At 40.2% G+C, this 19874-nt stretch overlaps 1 protein-coding gene across 1 annotated transcript in view; it reads left to right on the plus strand.

The window, feature by feature from the left end:
- The first annotated feature begins 4072 nt into the window (after positions 1–4072).
- Iqub (IQ motif and ubiquitin domain containing) overlaps positions 4073–19874 on the plus strand; it is a 64963-nt gene continuing 49161 nt past the window's right edge. The window contains exons 1-5 of the mRNA XM_035451395.1: positions 4073–4484; positions 6325–6459; positions 10053–10214; positions 10299–10471; positions 11172–11327. Of these exons, the coding sequence (XP_035307286.1) occupies positions 4073–4484; positions 6325–6459; positions 10053–10214; positions 10299–10471; positions 11172–11327 (1038 nt within the window). The remainder of the gene's footprint in view (positions 4485–6324; positions 6460–10052; positions 10215–10298; positions 10472–11171; positions 11328–19874) is intronic.

The following is a 19874-nucleotide window of genomic DNA, read 5'->3' on the forward strand; positions in this document are numbered from 1 at the left end:
CCCTTCCTGATTTGATACCGTCAATCAACAAGGTTAAGATGGGAGGTGTACAGCACCCTACCTCCCGGGTACTGATAATGGCAATGCTGGAAAAGGAAAGGACGGTGCCTGCATCTGGCTGTCTATGGAGACCGCTTCCAGTCTGCAAGGAATTCAGGGCCTTCAGACTTTCCTCACCAGGCACACTGCTTGCCTGCGCTCGTCCTTTCATCATCTCACCTACTAACAAAAACTTAAGTCGGCCTAAAACTTAAGGCAGGATCTCTGCCTTACTAGTATTCCAGATGCAGCAGGCTTTAAATGGGAAGACATGAAATCCTGCACTAGAGGTGAAAAAGGCACCTTAATAGCTATCGCGTTTTATTTTTAAACCATAAAACTAAAACCTTTTGAATAGATAATATATAAGAATGAGGAAAATTATTCACCCTTGGGGATGCATACCTCTTAGCACTGTAGAGCTGAGGCAGGAGGATGGCAAGTTGAAGACCAGCCTTGATTACACAGTGCTATGTTGTGTCAAGAGATGGGCACCTCCACCAAATAGCATGACAGTCTGTCTGTCTTATTCACTGTTCTATTGCTGTGAAGAGATAACACGACCAAGGTAACTCTTATAAAAGAAAGCATTTAACTGGGGGCTCACTTACAGTGTCTGATGTTAGTCTGTTCGCATGGTGGCAGGGAACATGGTGGCATACAGGCAGTTGCTGGAGCAGTAGCTGAGAGTCACCTCCTGATCCACACTCAGGGAGCCGGCAGGTCTGGATTGGGCTTTTGAAACCTCAAAGCCCACCTATCGTGACACACTTCTTCTAACAAGGCCACACTTCCAAATCCTTCTAATCCCACCAGAGTTCCACTCTCTGATGACCAAGCATTCAAATCTATGAGTCTATAGGGGCCATTCTTATTCAAACCACCACATGCTCTAACGATGAAACATTGACTGTGAAACATCTTTCGCCTGCCCACTGCCCTCCTCCCCACCCAGTCATCGTCAGAGGTGTTCAGAGTGTACACGTTGCGTAGGTGGAGTTGACACCAGTACTCACCGTTCTGTGTTAACACTGTATAGTCTATCTCAGAGTAGCTTCCTATAGGCATTTCCTGTCGCCTTATTTTTCATACATTTGTGTGGATACATGTAGGTAGTAAGGCTACATGGGAGGCAGTGTTTGTAAGGACACCGTGAAACTTGGAAACCCATAAGCAAAAAGATTCATAAATTTCACTACCAAAAAAATCCAAAACTACAGTCTAGTAAAAGACAATATAGCATCAAGTGTACAATTGGTTGACACATGTATAACACACAACAAAGGGTTATTTAAATGAAGATACTTAATGTCCCAGCACAAAGATGAAAAGAAATGTCAAGGGGCAGCAATATGATGTGGAATTTTAAGAAAACCATTTGATGGAATTTAATGGAGATCTGCATTGACATTTTCACCTAACTATAGAAAGTCTTTCATAGTGCGTTTTAACTTGTAAATAAAGACGATGTACATTGTTGCAGCCCTGCTTTTTACTTGTATGACATTGAAGACAGTTGAAATGTTCTTCACTAGAATGTAATGTAATGTGGCTTTCTCAGCTCTACAATGAAGATATTACACACTTGTTGAGAAAAATAAGGTAGAAATAAATGTTTAAAAATGTGAAGTATAGGTTGGGCAGTGGTGTTACATGCCTTTAATACCAGCACTTGGGAGGCAGAGGCAGTCAGATCTCTATGAGTTCAAGGCCAGCCTGGTCTATCTACAAAGAGAGTTTCAGGACAGCTAGGGCTGTTACACAGAGAAACCTTGTCTGAAAAAAAACAAAAAACAACCCCCCCAAAACCAAAATAAACTAGCCAAACAAATAAATGTTAAATAAAAACCAAGTAAAACTGCATCAATGTTTAAAATATGCAGAAAAGTTTATATAGTTAAAGACATATGGCTCCAATTATAAATTTATCCATGAACAATTTGTAGAACTATATTGCTCAAGACTGAGAAATAAAGAGGGTTCTTTTACTGTTTATTTCATCCCTTTCTGTTCTAGTAGCTTTATTTTTTTCTTTTAAGAATATCATGGCCTCTTGAAAATGAAATTCATTAATAGCATTGTTTAACATTAATTTAAAAACTTGCCAATAAATAAAAAAATCAGAAGCCCAATTAACCAGACCCAGAGTCTGTACAACTCAATGAACTTTTATACGGTTAGAACAGGCATTTGAAGTGAAAGATGTGGAACTTTACATTCAATTTACACTTTAAATATTAAATATATTTTATGTATTTATTCACCACCAAACCCCAAATTGTCCATGACAAAAATTAGAATTAGAAGACAGTTATCTTTATATCCTCTTTCATTGGTGGTGTTAGAAAATTATAACAACATTTAAAAGTTAAAAATTAATTTAAAATTCTTTCCAAATTGTGGCTGGGATGCCATAGGTACCTATTCAGGCTGGAGCTTCACAGCCCTTTCCAGCTCATCCTACAGTGTGCATGCCTGGTCATTTGCAAGTGAAACATGCTGCAGGGAGTGCTTATTTGTGTACATATTTGTGTACGAAGTGGAGTGTCTTAATAGACATATGGAGAGTGTTAGGGATAGATATTAGTTAGCAGCTTATCCTAGCTGAATTAGAGTAAAAATCGGCTGCATGTACTCTCTACTCCATTTTAAATCACTGGCATGTTTTGACTTGCAAATATAGGATAGTCTCTGATTGTGAAATTCCTGTTTAACCCCTGCAGCTGGTCAGTAACATACACTGGAGTGTTCCCCAAATCTTAGCTCGTTCCTATGGGAATTGGCAGTCCCAAGATCTTTCCTTCTACCCCGGTGCCGTCTGACATGAGGTGGTATGGCCAGAGGTTCCCTCGCCAGATTGGCGCCATGTTGCTTAGACTTTCATTCTTCAGGACTGTGAGTTAAATAACCCACTTTTCTTTCCAAAAATATGAATCTTGGGATCCCAAGATAACCACCCCATTGCCTTCTGAAGGGAGACCCTTTTGACCTCCCACTAGGTTCTGTCACATAAACTGAATCATGCAAGGCCAACCTTGCAACACAGGAACCCCTGGGGGATTACAAGCCCAAACTCTCGGTTACTGTAACTTTGACTCCATTTACCTTGTACCATGTCCTACATTTGATATGTATTGGTGGGTAAGAGGTCATTGGGGTCTCTGCTTCTGTTTGTGAGAGTAGAGATAATGCAGGTTGTGTGTGTGTGTGTGTGTGTGTTTGTCCAGTGTACATTATCTGGTTGGTTGGTTGAAAATTTTAATCCTTTCTATTGCCAGAAGCTGCCATACCACATTAGTTTTATATTAAAAAACAAAACAAAACAAAAAACCCAAACCTAAAAACAACCAGGTCTTGTTTTAAAGAGGTAAACTTTACTGAATAAAAATGAAATAAGGCCCGGTGTTAGTGGCACACACCTTTAATCCCAGCACTCGGGAGGCAGAGGCAGGCAGATCTCTGTGAGTTTGAGACCAGCCTCGTCTACAAGAGCTAGTTCCAGGACAGCCTCCAAAGCCACAGAAAAACCCTGTCTAGAAAAACAAAGCAACAACAACAAAAAATCATATTCCAAATTCTATTTTAAGGTTGTTATTTTTAATTTTCAGTATTTTTTTAAAAGTTAAAACTCCACCTGTGCTTTAACCTGATGCCTGTCACTAGTAAGAAAATAAACCTTAAAAAATAAAGAAGGGGGTGGGGTGGGGGTTGGTGGGGGGCATGGGAGGGTGGGAGGGAGAGGGAACTGGGTTTGATATGTAAAATAAGATTGTCTCTAAATAAAAAAAATCTAGGAAAGAAGAAAAAAAATAAGGATCAGTATATCAGGTGTCTGAGAGCTTTTTCTGCATGTATGTGTGTGAGCCACATGTGTGGCTGGTATTCCCGCATGCCAGAAGAAGGCCTCTGATCCCCGGAACTGAAGTTTCAGACCCTTGTGAGCCACCCCGTGGTGCTGGGGAACCAATGCCAGGTCGTGTGCAGCAAGGAGCTCTCACATGTGTTGTAACTCTATTTGTCTTAATTCAGAAAAATGTCCGACGCGGAGGAGCCTGTTGACCCTCAGACGACAACTGATTCCACAGCAGACGTGGACTCCACGTCAGTCAGCGAAGCGGCTGCGGATGTCATCAGTATCCCTCGGCCTTCAGAAGAAGCAGAAGGGTCAGATGTGACCCGCGGGCGAGAATCTGAAACGGGGGAATTCATCACCGAGAGCGAGGAAATGGCCGAGGCACCCAGTGAACGCAGCATTTCCTCAGCAAAATCGTATGATACCAAACACAGGGACGAGGGCGGCTCCACTGAGAAGTCTTCCCTGACTCAGGAAGACGAGCAAAAGGATGCCACCTATCAGAGACCAGAAGATGACTTGCGATTTCTGACTCAAATACAAGAAATAAAGGAGATTGTGCAGAGGACAATAAAAGAATCTTCAGCAACAGGTAGTAGCTGTAGGAGACCAGACATTGTATTTCTCTGTTTCAAAGGGTAATTTTTTTAGTCTAATTTAAAATGCAATGGAAATGTTTAAAAGTTCGTGTGTGTGTGTGTGTGTGTGTGTGTGTGTGTGTGTGTGTGTGTGTGTGTGTGCGCTTGCTTGCTTGCTTGCTTGTGTATTTCAAATAGATAGGGATTGAATGTGTTTAGGAACCTTGAAAATTGGCAACAGGTTCTGACTGAATTTATTTTATCTTTTTGGCTTGGAGATTTGGAGTTACTGTTTTGTTTTTTTTTTTTTTTTTTGCAAAATATTTATTTACTATGTTTACAATGTTCTGCCTACATGACAGAAGAGGGCACCAGATCTCATTATAGATGGTTTTGAGCCACCATGTCGTTGCTGGGAATTGAGCTCAGGACCTCTGGAAGAACAGTCTTAACCTCTGAACCATCTCTGTAGCCCTTGGAGTTAATTATTGCACATAGCTAGCAAGATATACTGTGTCAGTGGAATACAGATCCTCATTTGCATTGGGTATTGCCTTATATACCATGATGCTTTTACATGTTTGCTTGTTTGTTTTTGTCTGGCTGGTACAAACCTTATATACAGCTCTGGAGAATGCATTTTGGCTTTCATTGTAGGTCAGTTTTAATGACTTGTGTATAACAATGTGGATACCATGTAGGTGTTGTCAATACTTGATAACAGCAGCAACACAATGATTACATCACTGCTGACTGCTCAGTGCTCAGTGAATTTTGAGAATTTCCACCCATTCAAAAAGAACTTGGGATATGATCTAACAGCAGTGATAGTATCAGCAATGAGGGGATAGAGACAGCTCCCACTGTCACCGAAGAGCTCTTGTAATCCTTCAGGGGCCTCATTCAAACTAAGCCAAACCAGCATTCGTAACTCCAACACAGAAGGGAATCTCAGACAAGCCAAGATGGTGCAGAGTTGGAGAATTTTTTAAAGACATTTTACTATAGGCTTTAAGCATGACATTAGAAGAAAAAGAGGCTCCCAGGGGGAAAGTAAACTACACCCAAGAGCATGGGCATGGACTCTGCAAGAGTCCTAATTAACTGTCTTACCATTTACCATATATACTCTTGGTGGCTTTCGAGTTACCCTTCAAAAGGTTGCTAAGAAACTTTTCCTTTTCTCTCTCTTTTTAAGTGACATTATAGGATGGTTTCAGAGATAAATTGGATGGAATTATAATATGATAAAGCAGAACAAGGGACCAGTAGGAGTGCATAAAGGGGTTCATTCAGTATGTGCTCTTCCTCTATTTATGGGTTTTCTGGTGAGGTTCCCTGAGGTCTGCAGGCTTAGAGCTGGGCTAGGAGAAAGGCTATGAGCAGTTTCAACTGTGCTGGAATCCCTGCTTGTCACCCACCCAGTGGCAGCAATCTGATAGGCAAGGGGGTTCCTTTTCCTTCTCATGGCACTATAGCTTCCCTGTCTTTCTATCCTACCTGGAGAGCAGCAAGTGACTTTGGTGAAATGCAGCTCTAGAGCACAGAGGGGCAGCTCAGATGCTGGGGCACGCTGTGCCAAGAACGACAAGGAGCAGACTGAGAAGATAATCTCACCAGAGAGAACCCAGCAGCTCTCAAATCAGTTACTCCATGTGAAGTTTTTTTATGTCATTTTGGATATTCCAGTAATCCCTGTTAATGTAATTTATACCACACGCATAGTGATTAAAAACAAACAAATGGAAAAAAAAAAAAACCTGTGTCCTACTTTCCCGTTCTTTAGATACACGTTGCTGCTCCTTGCTGTATTTGCTGATGATCTTTCTTTCTCTCTTTCTTTCTTGTTTACAGTAAAAATTGTACTTATTCCTATAGCCCAGGAAATCATAATGCCTTTTAGAGTTGATGCTCCTTTTCGATTACTCAAGGAGCACTTTGCACGCCTATTACGCCTCCCGCATTATGTACTGCAGATATCACATTCAGGTAAGTTTGAAGGCTAAGAAATTTATCAAGACTGTCCTGGTTTTAACACGGAAATTACCAAAGACCTTAGTAGTTACTACTTCAGCATTGCACTGTCATACATCAGCTCATGTAACACACTTCTATAAACACATAGTTTGGTCTAGATCCTTTGGATGTAACTGAACATTCTCTGTAGGAGAACTATTCCTGCCCTCAGGCCATTTACAGACCAGCAGGGAAGGATTGCTTGGGGGGGAGGGTAGGTATCACATACTATGGAGGTGCTTTCATGGCAATGTGCACTCAAACTCGAATATTCCAGAGGAAGGAACCTAGGTGGCTATAGGACATTTCAGTCAATGAAAGCGATAATTCTGGGGCTAAATTCCAATGGGATGGAGAAACTTGATGTCTAAAGTGAGTGGAGGGGAAATGAAACTGAACAAAAATGGGTGCTGACAAAGACATAGAGCACCAAGAGAGTTCCCGAGTTGTCTAGACATTAAGGCAATGTTCACAATGTAAAATTTACTTACGTTTTGTGGACGTTGTTGAGAATCTCTGCTTAAGTTATTCAGCTTCGTGTGGTAATTAGATAAATTCTTTGTAACTTTGGTAGTATGCTAGGTTAGTATGGCTGATATGTTTATCTTGAACGTAAATGAACAAATCCTAATGTTTTCATTAAAATGGTTTTCTGTATTGATTTATAAATATGTTACAAGTAGTTTTCAGGGAATAAATTTAGTTCTAAATTAAATTTTAAAAGCCTAGGCATGGCATGAAAGCAGAGCAGGTCAAAGTACTTGATGCAAGCCTTAAAACCTGAGTTTCTATCCCAAATGGTGGATGGAGAGAACTGACTCCTTCAACTTGTCCTCTGACTGTCACTCCTGTGCCATGACATGCACACACATACATGCATGCAAACACACACACACACACACACACACACACACACACACACACACACACACAATGAATAAATAAGGGAATAAAATGCAATAAAAGTTTTAAGCCCTACAAGAGTGAATGAACGCCAAATGTTAAGATGTATTGATAACCAATTAAAGGTTGATTGGGAAGACCAAGATGAAGCATGGAGTGATTGTCAAAAAATGATAATGATAATCACAATGGTAGAATCATCAGCATGTGTTAATATTTCTATAAGATATTCTGCTTATTTAATCATTTAATTCACACAACACCCCTTTAAGGGAGATATATATCATTGTTAACTATTTGGAGAGTAAACTAAGGAAACTCCTTAAAGTCAATGTGCTGATAAGTGGCTGAGTTTGAAATGGATATCATTACAGAGGGAAGTTTAAATTGCAGGTTATTAACTCAAATGTGAAGTTTAGAATCGGAGGCTACAGAGAGCTTAGAGATCGTTTAAAGGTATCGACACTGGGGAGTTCTGTCCTTGGTGTTTTATGACTGACCATTCTTCTTTATAGTTACTGGTACAACGTCTGGGTGACAAGTTCATGTCAGCACCGAAGGGAGAAATGTGAGATTCCATGCCAATCAACCATCCTGCAAAACAGGTGCTTTCTCCCAGCACAAGAACTTTAGCTCAAGCTTAATGGGTCCGTGCTCACTCTAGAAAAGAACATAGGAACAAAGAGAGCTCAGGGAATGTGTATTAGTTTTCTATGGCTGCTATAATGACTAATACAGCTTAGAGGCACAAAGTAAACTTCCTTTTCAGTTCTGGAGGGTAGAGTTCCCATGCCATTTTCAGTGGGATCAAGGTAAGGTGTGAGTGGGGTAGCTAGAGGGAAAGCCACCTGCTTGCCATTCCTGCTTCTAGAGTTGCAGGTCTGGCATCCAGTGCTTCCTTGGTCATTTATCCATTCCCAGAGGCACACACATTTAGACATGTCTGACTTTTCTTCTGTCACATTGCCCTTTCCTCCAAGTCAAGTCTCTCTTTTTCCTTCTCTAACAAGGGCATGTGTAATGCAGGGTACAGCTAGATAATGAGGATTAGCTCTCCATTTCAAGTCCTTAACCAAATCTGCAGTCATGGTTGCTCTGTAAGATGAGGTCCTAAGGATCACGATGTGGGCTACTCTTGGTGCTGCTGTTCTGTCTGTCACAAGCAATTCACTCAACCAGATTCATTCAAACCTACTGATTTGACTAGATCAGCTACAGAAAAAGACCCAGAATCCTCCTCCCCATGGCTGGGCTTACAGATGTGTATTCTGGGGATCTGAATTCAAGTCCCCGTGCTTGTGAAGCAAGCACATTACCAATTTGGCCATTCTTAGCCCTTTATTATATTTGTATATCCCACAAAGCAGGAAAGTATTAGCTGCTTAGCTGAATGCAGTAGCAGTAGTGCAGAGCAGGAAGGAATGAATAGAAATTGAAGCAATGTAACAGAAACATGAGGTAATGTATCATGAATCCTGGCTCCACCTGTCATTCACCGTGTAAGACTCTGTTGGAAGAGAAAGGGGATGAGTGATTCCTTGGAATTCTGAATCAATGTTTTTCTACACTGGAGAGTGCAATGTCTAGTTGGGAGGTCTGCTTGCTTGCTATTCCAGCTTCTAGAGTGGCAGTCCATGCTTCGCCCATTTGGACATGGCCTGTGTTGTCTTTTGTATAAACGTTTAGTACATGATTCTGCTCATATCATAGAATGGTTTTATTTTCAAGTGTTTATAGAGTTTCATGGTTATTAGATATTTATATTCCTGAAGGACTGGTGCATAACTCTATACTGCTACATTGCTACATTATTAAACCCACTCACTAACTATTCCTATTATGGAGTTTTACTTCTTTTTATTTTATTTAGACCTATTTGTGGGACATAGGAAGATTATGTGATGAATCTACACTATGCAGAGTTAATCATATACCCAGCATGTCCATCTCCTTAGACGGAATCTCCCACTGTAACCCAGCCAAGAAGTCACTATATAGCTTAGGTTGTACTTGAACTCTTAGGTTGGTGAACATTCTGCCTCAGCCTCTCCTTTGCTAGCATTACAGCCATGAGCCACCATGACTGGATTTATTTACTTTTATTGATATGTAATCACATGCATATTTATGATGTATGGCATGCTTCAACAAGATTTAAAATATGAACCAATAAAGCAAGATAACCAAACTTTTCATCTCTTTATCTCTTTTCTAGCTATCTATACAATATATTAAATCATTTTGAATTATAGTTACTGTCTTGTGGACTTTTCTGTACTAACATCATAACATGAGGTAGAAATTACTAATACCACATCTAGTAATTTGCTGACATGTGTTCCTACAAGCATCTTTGATATTTTCCATTTCCTTAAAATAGGAATGCTTGGTTGATCATTGCATATAACTGTGATTGTACTTAACAGCATGTACTATATACTTGAAAACTACCAAGACAGTGAAATTTAAGTGTTCTCACCATAGAATTTTGTGTGAGGTATAGGATTTGTTAGCTTGATTTAACCATTTCACAGCCTGGGCATGTGCTGATTGTAACATCATTTGGTACAACTTAAACACACAATTTTCTCAATTTAAAGTAAGAATGAACAGAAACAGCCATTTCTTTGCCATAAACCATTTTAACACTTTCATTTTCTCAGGAATTATTGTTGGGAATAATGAGACTCTAATACAATATGGAGTTAAACCACATGAAATTGTCCAAGTGGAGATATTTTCCACACATCCCCAACAATATCCAGTCAGAAGAATAGAAGGCTTAAGTGAGGGCTCCCAGATCATAACAGCCACCATACAGACTGGTGAGTCCTATGACGTTTTTAAGATGGTGCTTCACAGTGCCCTTGTGTTGAACTTTCCTTCAGTCTTGGTTTTCATCATCTTAGACGCCGAGCACTTCGAGGAGGTAGCTGTTGAGATAATAAAATCTGACTTCCACAAGCCATTTCTCGGTGGATTTAAACATAAAATAACAGGAGTAGAATATCACAATGCTGGAACACAAACCGTACCGAAGAAGGCTCCTGAAAAACCCCATCAGTTTTGTAGGAACACCCAGGTAATTCTTTTATTGTCCTATTTATGTGTGTGGCGTTATAGGATCAGTAATTGCATACTCTATGACTCCCTTAAAATTTGCCACAAGCCAAGTAGCTTTGGGGTTGACCTTACTGCGGTGACAGGTAATGAAGGAAAGACAGACAGATAAGTGAGGATCTGGTGATGAGTGGTGTGCTCTGATGGAGATGCACCAGCTGCCTGGAAACTTGGTGCATTTATTATAAACCACTGAGTGTGGACTCTGCTGTGGAGGGAGGAGGTTTCTTTCTTTGTTTGTTTTTTTTAACACTGTATGCAGCTGAGAAGGAGTCAGTTAATCTTGTAGGGTCCCTTGGGAGCAGTGTCAGGCTGCAGTCATCTGGGAGGAGGAAGCTATGGTTGGTGTTTTCCACACACACTGTCCACATCATTACTTTGACCAAGGGAACGCCTTGCTATTGCCCTGGATCTGATCTGGGGAAGGCTTTGTCATTTCCATGGGTCTGAGGCTCTGGGTCCTTGACATGGCTATGCTCATGTCAATGATTCATACTCACTCAGCCTCTCCCCACATAATTAATGGTGTGATAAGAAATATAACAAAAGAAAGATGAATGTAAATATGAAGAAAAACAATTTTCACTTGCAGATGTTTTGTAAGATTGTCTTTGCAATAGGAATTATGTAAAAGATGCTTATTTTTAATGTTTTTATTTTAGACAGTTTCTCAGAGGAAAAAGATGCAACAAACTACAAACACAACATCTACTCAGATGACTAAAATTGGTGTGTATGTATCAAACATAACTGATAAGTTGCTCAAACCAGGAAGGTACTTTACAGCAGCAGAGTTCCACGCTAAAAGGTTGGAAGCGGTAAGATAGTGTTCGCTGGGGTTGAACACTGAAAATCAGATGTATTCTTCCCTGAATTTCCCTAACATGGCAGCTTGAGAAAGAATGATATGAAGAGCATTCGATTGCTACTAAAGGCAATCATCCTGAGTATCCCTCCATTTAAATAACCAGACTCCATATAAATAACAGAATTAAAAACATTTGCTAATTTTCTGTGTTCCCCAAGGAGTCTCCTCAGGTGTTTTTCTGTAGCCTTTGGCCATTACTAGAGTTCTCAACATTTCTGTCCCTTACTCATAACTTTTATGTCAGTACAGACAAATGGGGACCTCACCAACTAACTGAAGTCAAACACAACATGGCAGTTTGACTTCTCTGATACTTATGTAATTTCTCCATTATTTTAGTGTTTGGATGATTTATCTTTTTTTCACCATTTTATTTCCAACCTAATTGCTCTCTTATAGACAACTTACAATAGTATCTGTCATCTATTATCATTTGGGAGTGAATATATGAATATATATCCTGTAGCCTGAACTTCTCTCTTTCCATCTCTCTCTGTCTTCTCTCTCTCTCTCTCTCTCTCTCTCTCTATATATATATATATATATATATGTATATATATATATATATGTACACACACACACACACACACACACACACACACACACACACAAGTCAGGCTCTTTTTCTAGCTTAGCCTGACCAAGATCTTGAGCAATGAACATGTAATAAAAAATAAATAAATAAATAGATAGATAGATAAAGCCTATTAACTGTTTGCCCTTATGGAAACTCTACCAGGGCCATTTCTGGGCTAGCTTGTAACCTGGCTGTATCATCAAACTGATGAGTTTTTTACTTTTAGACTAAACCAGGGAAAGGATGGAATTACACAGAATATTGAGAAACTTAAGTTGTCCTGATATTGTTAATGCATACGAAGGCTGTATCTAAATGGCTCAGCACCAGCTGTGTCATGGACCAGGGTGCAGCTTCCTCCAGAGCAAAGTGACTACAGTTGTGAATCTGTCTACTCTGAAGCTCTCTGAAGACTAGCATCTCAGTTATAAATCAAGACTGTGTCTCTCTGTCAAAGAAACTTAGATCGTCTAGGCAGAGACAGATGGTTCATTCTCACTCATCTCCTGACAGTTTATGATTTTAGAGACCAAAGTTGCTGAGTGGGTAAGAGAACAGTCAGCATTCAAAGAAAGCGATTGCTATGACATCTTAGAGTTGCAGAGAGTCCTCAGAAGAAGCCCTGTTTCTGTCTACTCTGGAGCTGACTTCATTAGCACTGTTAGCTAGCCTGGCTTCTTTCTTTTTCAGTTTTATTTTATCTTTGAGATTACGATATAATTACATTTTCCCCTTCTTTTCATCCCTCCAAACCTTCTCATGTATCTCTCCCTACTCTCCTTCAAATCCATGGCCTCTTTTTTTCACTGTTACTGCAAAATCTGTATCTCTCTATATAGGCATAACAGATATACTGCAATAACCCTATACATACATATTTCCTGTGGAGTCCATGTAATGTTACTGGTATGTATATTTTCAAGGCTGACAATTTGGCACCAGACAATCAATTGGTGTGCTCTTTCCTGGGGAAGACAAGCTCTCTTGTTCCCAGCTTTCTTCAGTTGCCTATAGCTCTTTACATAGGACTGGGGCCTCTTGGACTTTCCCCTGTCTGTATAAACTGTGTGACTACTCCATGGTATGGTTATGGGAAAGGAAAGGTTTTTGTTGTAGATATAAGGAAGCAAACAACAGAGGCATCTGGAAGAGTCCAGAGCAGAGAGAGAAAGTAGTAGACTGAACCTGTCTTGTAGACAGGGCCTGGCCAAGAGATAAGCAGGAGCAGAGGTAGATGAGGTGGGGTGGGTGAGAGATGAAGACAGAGAGAGGATCAAAAGAGCTCATAGTCAAAATAGAGGTATTGTAAGAATGGGTAGCTGTGGGGAGGGAAGCCCATGAGCTGAAGAAATTTAGGGAAGTGAGGAGTTGAGAAGAGCTGAGGAGAGCCAGGATGCCAGCAAGGACTTGGAAATGTGTAATAAGTCCTTGTGACACTGAGGAGTCTGGAGGCCAGCACGTGCTTTGGTGTGCTAATAGGCACCACAGACAGCCATTTGTCCCTTTTGCCAATGATAATGGGAAAGGCTTCTTTTAGTAGAGGGGAACTGGCTTCACAAGTTTCTGAGAAATGCTGGTTTTTATCTAACCACCAGAATTTGGGGAAATGAGGTTCCTTCTGTATCTGATACCACCCCATTTGAATGTCACCTCACATTGGGGCAGTCATGTTGATGAGACTTTATGGGTCTTTCTGACATTACTAGGAGAGATAATCCCACACCAAGCTCCCCAATTCTCTGGCTGTTGCAATGTTTGTCCCATTTTCTGCAATGTTCCACAAGACTTAGGTAAAGGAGGGTTTTGGAGATGTAGATGTAGCTATTGGGACTGGGCTCCACAACTCTGCATTCTGATTGGTTGTGGTTTTCTGTAGTGGTCTCTGTTGCAAAGGGAAGTTTCCTTGATGAGGGATGAAGACTACACTTATCCATTGGTACAAAGACAAATGTTTATAGATAGTTGTTAGGGATTGTGCTGGTTTAGTAACTTAGTGGTTGAAGATTTTCCTCTAGTAACCATGATTTTAGTAGCACTGAGTAGTTGGCTAGGTTCCAGTACAAGGCATGGTCTCCCTCTTGCAAGTCTTACGTCCAATTAGAAGGGGATTGTTAACCACCAATTTATGTGTGCCATGGTTGCACCCTTGGGTTATCATTCCATGTTTCTCACTGATGTGCTTCATAGGCATCATATCTGGGTAGCTTCCCTCCTTTGGGAGCTTGTAGGATGCCTTCTGGTACCATAAAAGCTAGGCCGCAGGAAGGGGGCATTCATGTCAGTTCCGTCTCAGGGGTCTTTGGATCCCAATTCTGAAGTGTATAGTGTCTTCGGCAATCGGGACTTACTGTCCACCTCTGGGTGATAACCAAGGGCAACAGCAACTAGAAGAGATCATATTGAGTGAGGTGACTTAGACCCAGAAAGACAAACGTTATGTTCTCTTTCATTGGTGGCTCCTAGCTCCAAATCTTCAGGTGTGAGTACAGAGCTTGCCATATCTACAGAAACCAAGAGAGTAAAATGGGGCTGTTGCCAGGACCGTGGGAACGGAGAACAGTGGCGTGGGAAAATGCAGGGTACAGTTGATCTGATCAGGGAAATGGGAGGGGGTGGGAGATAAATACTGAAAGAAGCAGGAGGAGGCTAAAGAGGAATAAACAGATGCAAGTGATCTGATCTGATAGCGGAAGAGGGGAAAGAGGAGGCTCTCTAGGGAAGGTGGAGGGAGGTAACACAGGAGGAGGAAGGAGACGGCTGACATCGCATTATGAATGTCTGAAAAAGCCACAAGGGATCATCTTATTAACTGTTTGCCTTTAAAAAACCATAATGCATGCCATTTTGTGTATAAATATGCATATATGGTTTTAATGATTTTCTTCTCATTTGGACAGACAGTGCTCCCTCCAAGAGCCAAGATCCCTAAACTAAAACCCCAATAGCAGACACGAGAGGCCCTCTTTTGATTTGCTGTAGGCCAAGGCTATTCAAGACATTCCCAAAACATACAGCCTATTGATGTTGCCCTGATTTCTTATGTAAGAATAGAAACGTTTTTAATTACTTAAAAAGCCTTTTTTTAAAAATAAAAGAGCCTTAATAAATTAAACAAGTTCAAACCACCCCTTGTTAATGCATATACTACGTATTTACTTATTTTTAATTTTAAAATGTATTTTCTTTTAATATTGACTGTTTTATACTGGAAGTTTTCCCTTTACTCTAAAAACATCAACTGTGTCTAGTGTAGTCTTATTGTTGTTGTGTTTCACGTTGGTGAAAAGGTCCAGAAACTTTAGCTTATCATCCAGTGAAGGGCATGTTGCTAGGTTGGACCTCTGTTCCTCACCAGCTCAGGGGTGGCATGCTGGTGGAAATTTCCAGATACCATGAATGTTATTAGTTTGACCACCAATCTGTTAACTGCTTTTTACAAGTGATTCTCTCCACAAAGTACCTTGTTCTTGTTGCTCCACAAGGGGCCTTTTGTTTTGTTGGCTTTTTAAAAATGATCAATTTTTCTTTGATATAGACTCAAAGGTGATTCTGATGTGGCCAGAGGAATTAACAGAGAATAAGAGACTATTACCCTGCTTGCCCTCCAAGGTTAATTATCCCAGGGGATCCTGGGGCATCTTTCACAATGTCCTGTTAACCGTGGGGAATCACCTGTTCTCAAGTTCAAGGAGGCCACTGAGATTCCATTGGGTAGATTTTATCTAGTGTACATTGACACAGATGAAGATCTACACAGACAAAAATTTTTTTCTTCCATGCTTCCAAATACAATAATGGTCTAACCTTCCTAATGGTGTGACCTTTTAATACAGTTCCTCATGTTGTGGTGAAACCCCCCTGCCCCACACACATAAAATTATTTCATTGCCACTTCATACTGCAATTTTGATACTGTTATGAGTCATAATGTAAATATCTGGTATGTGACCCAAGGGCTCCCGATCCACAGGTTGAGAACCACTGGCTTTAACTTGTTTTTCATTATATGCATAAGCACCTCCTTGCCACATGTTTGAAAACACCATTTTGTTGTAAATGCCTGTTTAAACTGGTAGCCACTCTATAAGCTAGAGGCAGTAAGGGTTTATAACTGCTGTAATGTTTACTGAACTAGTCTTCAGCTAAGCACTTTCTATGCCTACTGCTATTGTATAGAGAATGGTTAGCTTACTTAAAGCCAGGTGGTGTGGAAATAGCAGAAGGAAGATTTACACCACTTCTTTTTTATTAATTATTATTCTATTCTTCTATTTTATTAATTAAGTAATTAATTAACTAATTGATTATACATCCTAACTGTAGCCTCCCCTTCCCCCCTTTCCTTCCTCTCTCTCCCATGGGCATCAGCAAAGCATGCCATATCAAGCTGCCACAAGACCAAGCAAAACTCCCCACCACACCCCCACCCCCGTATTTAGGTTGGGCAAGGCAATCCAGTGTGAAGAATAGGTTCCCAAGGTCAGGCAAAACACCAAGGACAGCCTTGCTCCCATTACCGAGAGTCCCACAAGTAAACCAAACTACACAACAGTCACATATATGCAGAGGGCCTACCTAGGTGGCTCCATTCAGGCTCTCTGGTTGTTGGTTCAGACTCTTGAGTTCCCATGAGTGAGGCTAGCCGTTTCTGTGGATTGTCCTCCATTGTCCCTGATGCCCCTGGATCCTATGATCCCTCCTCCCTATTCTCAGCAGGACTCCCTGTGCTCAACCCACTGTTGAGGGCTGGATCTCTGAATCTGCCACCATCAGTCACTGGATGAAGGCTCTCCAATGATGATTGGGGTAGTCACCAATCTGATCACAGGGGATGCCCAGTTCAGGGTATGGTTCCACTGTTGCTTAGCTTAGCTGGGGCCATCATTGTGGACTCTTGGAAGTTTCCCTTCCATCTGGCTTCTACCTGACTCCATAAATAAAGCCCCCCTTTCCAGGCATCTTTCTTAGCATTCTTCCTCTCCACCCACCCCCAACCTGATCCCGAAAGTTCCCATGCCCACCCATTCCCAATCCAACCAAGAGATCTCCTTTATTCCCCCTTCCTTGGGAGATCCATGCAACCCCTCCCCCACTACCACTTCCTTGGGCCTTCCTTGTTACCTAGCATCTTGGGATCTCTGGATTGTAGCCTGTTACTACCTACTTATGAGAGAGTACATACCATGTTTGTCTTTTGGGGGCTGGGTTGCCTCACTCAGGATGATTTTTTTTTAGTTCCATCCATTTGACTTCAAATTTCCTGATGCCATTGTTTTTAACAGATGAGTAATACTCCATCGTGTAAATGAACCACATTTTCTTTCTTCCTTACTCTTTTGAGGGACCTTTAGGTTGTTTCCAGGTTCTGGCTATTACAAATCAAGCTGCTGTGAATGCAGATGAGCAATTATCCTGGTGGTAAGGTTGAGCATTCTTCAAGTATATGCCCAGGAATGGCATACCTGGGTCTTGAGGTAGATGAATTCTCAATTTTCTGAGAAACTGTTATATCGCTTTCCAAAGTAGCTGTACAAGTTTGCAAAGCACAACCTCTTGTTCCACATCCTTGCCAGCAAGAGCTGTCACTTGTGGTTTTGATCTTAGCCATTCTGACAAGTCTAAGATGAAATCCCAGAGTATTTGATTTGCATTTTCCTGAGGGCTAAGAATGTTGAACATCTCTTTAAGTGTTTCTTGGCCATGAGATTCTTCTTTTGAGAATTCTCTGCTTAGGTCAGTATCCCATTTTTAAATTAGACTATTTGGTATTTTGATGTCTAGTTTTTTTGAGTTCTTTATATATTTTGTAGATCAGCTTTCTGTTAGATGTGGAGTTGGTGAAGGTATTTTCCCATTTTTGTAGGCTGCTGTTTTGTCCTATTGACAGTGTCCTTTGCTTTACAGAAGTATTTCAGTTTCATGAGATCCCGTTATTAATTTTCTATCTTAGTGTCTGTGATATTGGTGGAAGTTGTCTCCTGTGCCAATGTGTTCGAGGCTATTCCTTGCTTTCTCTTCTATTAGGTTCAGTGTAACCGGATTTATGTTGCAGTTTTGATCCACTTGGACTTGAGTTTTGTGAAGGGAATAGATATGTATCTATTTGCATTCTTCTACACGACTATATCCAGTTACGCCAGCACCATTTGTTGAAGATGTTTTCTTTTCTCCATTGTATAGTTTTGGCTTCTTTGCCAAAATAAAGTGTCCGTAGGAGTGTGGATTTATACCTGAGTCTTTGATTTAATTCCATTGGTCCATGTGTCTTATGCTAACATCATGCAGTTTTTATTACTATGGCTCTGTAGTAGAGTTTGAGATCCAGGATGGTGGTACTTCTAGAAGATCTTTTATTGTACAAGATTGTTTAATCTACCCTGGGTTTTTTGTTCTTCCATATGAAGTTGAAGTTCTTTCAAGGTCTGTAAAGGATTTTGTTGGAAATTTGATGGGGGTTGCATTGAATCTATAGATTGCTTTTGGTAAAATGGTCATTTTTACTATGTTAATCCTACTGAACCATGTGCACAAGATCTTTCCATTCTCTGGTATCTTCTCCAGTTTCTTTCTTCAAAGACTTGAAGTTCTTGTCTTACAGGTATTTCACTTGCTTGGTTAGAGTTACCTAAAGATATTTTATACTGTTTGTGGATATTGTGAAGGGTGCTGTTTCTCTGACTTCTTTCTCAGCCCTTTTATCATATGTATAAAATCGGGCTACTGATTTTTTTGAGCTAACCTTTTATCCAGCCACTTCACTAAAAGTGTTTATCAGCTATAGGACTTCCCTGGTAGAATTTTTGGAGTTGCTTATATATACTATCATGTCATCTACAAAAATGATACTTTGACTTCTTTTCCAATTTGTTTCCCTTGATCTCCTTTTGTTGTAATTGCTCTAGCTAGAACTTCTAGTACTGTATTGAATAGATATGGGGAGAGAGGAAAGCCTTGTCTTGCTCCTGATTTTAGTGGAATTGATTTGAGTTTCTCGCCATTTAATTTGATGTTGGCTGTCGGTTCGCCATATATTGTGTTTATTACATTAAGGTATGTTCCTTGCATCCCTGATCTCTCCAAGTCATTTATCATGAAGCCATGTTGGATTTTGTCAAAGGCTTTATCAGCATCTAATGATATGATCATGTGTTTTCTTCCTATCAGTTTGTTTATATGGTGGATTGCATTGACAGACTTTCATATATTGAACCATCCCTGCGTCTCTGGGATGAAGCCCACTTGATCATGGTGGATGATCTTTTTTAATGCATTCTTGGATTCAGTTTGCCAGCATTTTATCAAGTATTTTTGCATTAATGTTTGTGAGGGAAATTGGACTATAATTTTTGCATCAGTGTTCGTGAGGGAAATTGGTCTGTAATTTTCTTTCTTTGTTGAGGCTTTTTATGGTTTGGGTATCAGGGTAACTATATCCTCATAGAACAAATTTGGCAATGTTCCTTCTGTTTCTATTTTGTGGAGTACTTTGGACTAATTTGAAGAATAATTTGAGGTATTAGCTCTTATTTGAAAGTCTAATGGAATTCTGCACTGAAATCATCTAGGCTGTTTTTGGTTGGGGGTATTTTAATGACTGCTTCTGTTTCCTTCGTGGTTATAGGACTGTTAAATTGTTCATCTGATCTTGGTTTAATTTTGTTATGTGACATCTATCAAGAAATTTGTCCATTTCTTTTAAATTTTCCAATTTTGTGGAGTACAGGTTTTTGAAGTATGATCTAATGATTGTCTGGATTTCCTTAAAGTCTGTTGTTATGGCCCCCTTTTTATTTCTGCTTTTGTTAATTTGGATAATCTCTTTCTGTCTTTTAGTTTATTTGGATGAGGGTTTGTCTGTCTTGTTGAATTTCTCAAAGAACCAATTCTTTGTTTCACTGATTCTTTGTATTATTCCCTTTG

Source organism: Cricetulus griseus (assembly GCF_003668045.3).
Source record: "Cricetulus griseus strain 17A/GY chromosome 1 unlocalized genomic scaffold, alternate assembly CriGri-PICRH-1.0 chr1_0, whole genome shotgun sequence".
NCBI lineage: Eukaryota > Metazoa > Chordata > Mammalia > Rodentia > Cricetidae > Cricetulus > Cricetulus griseus.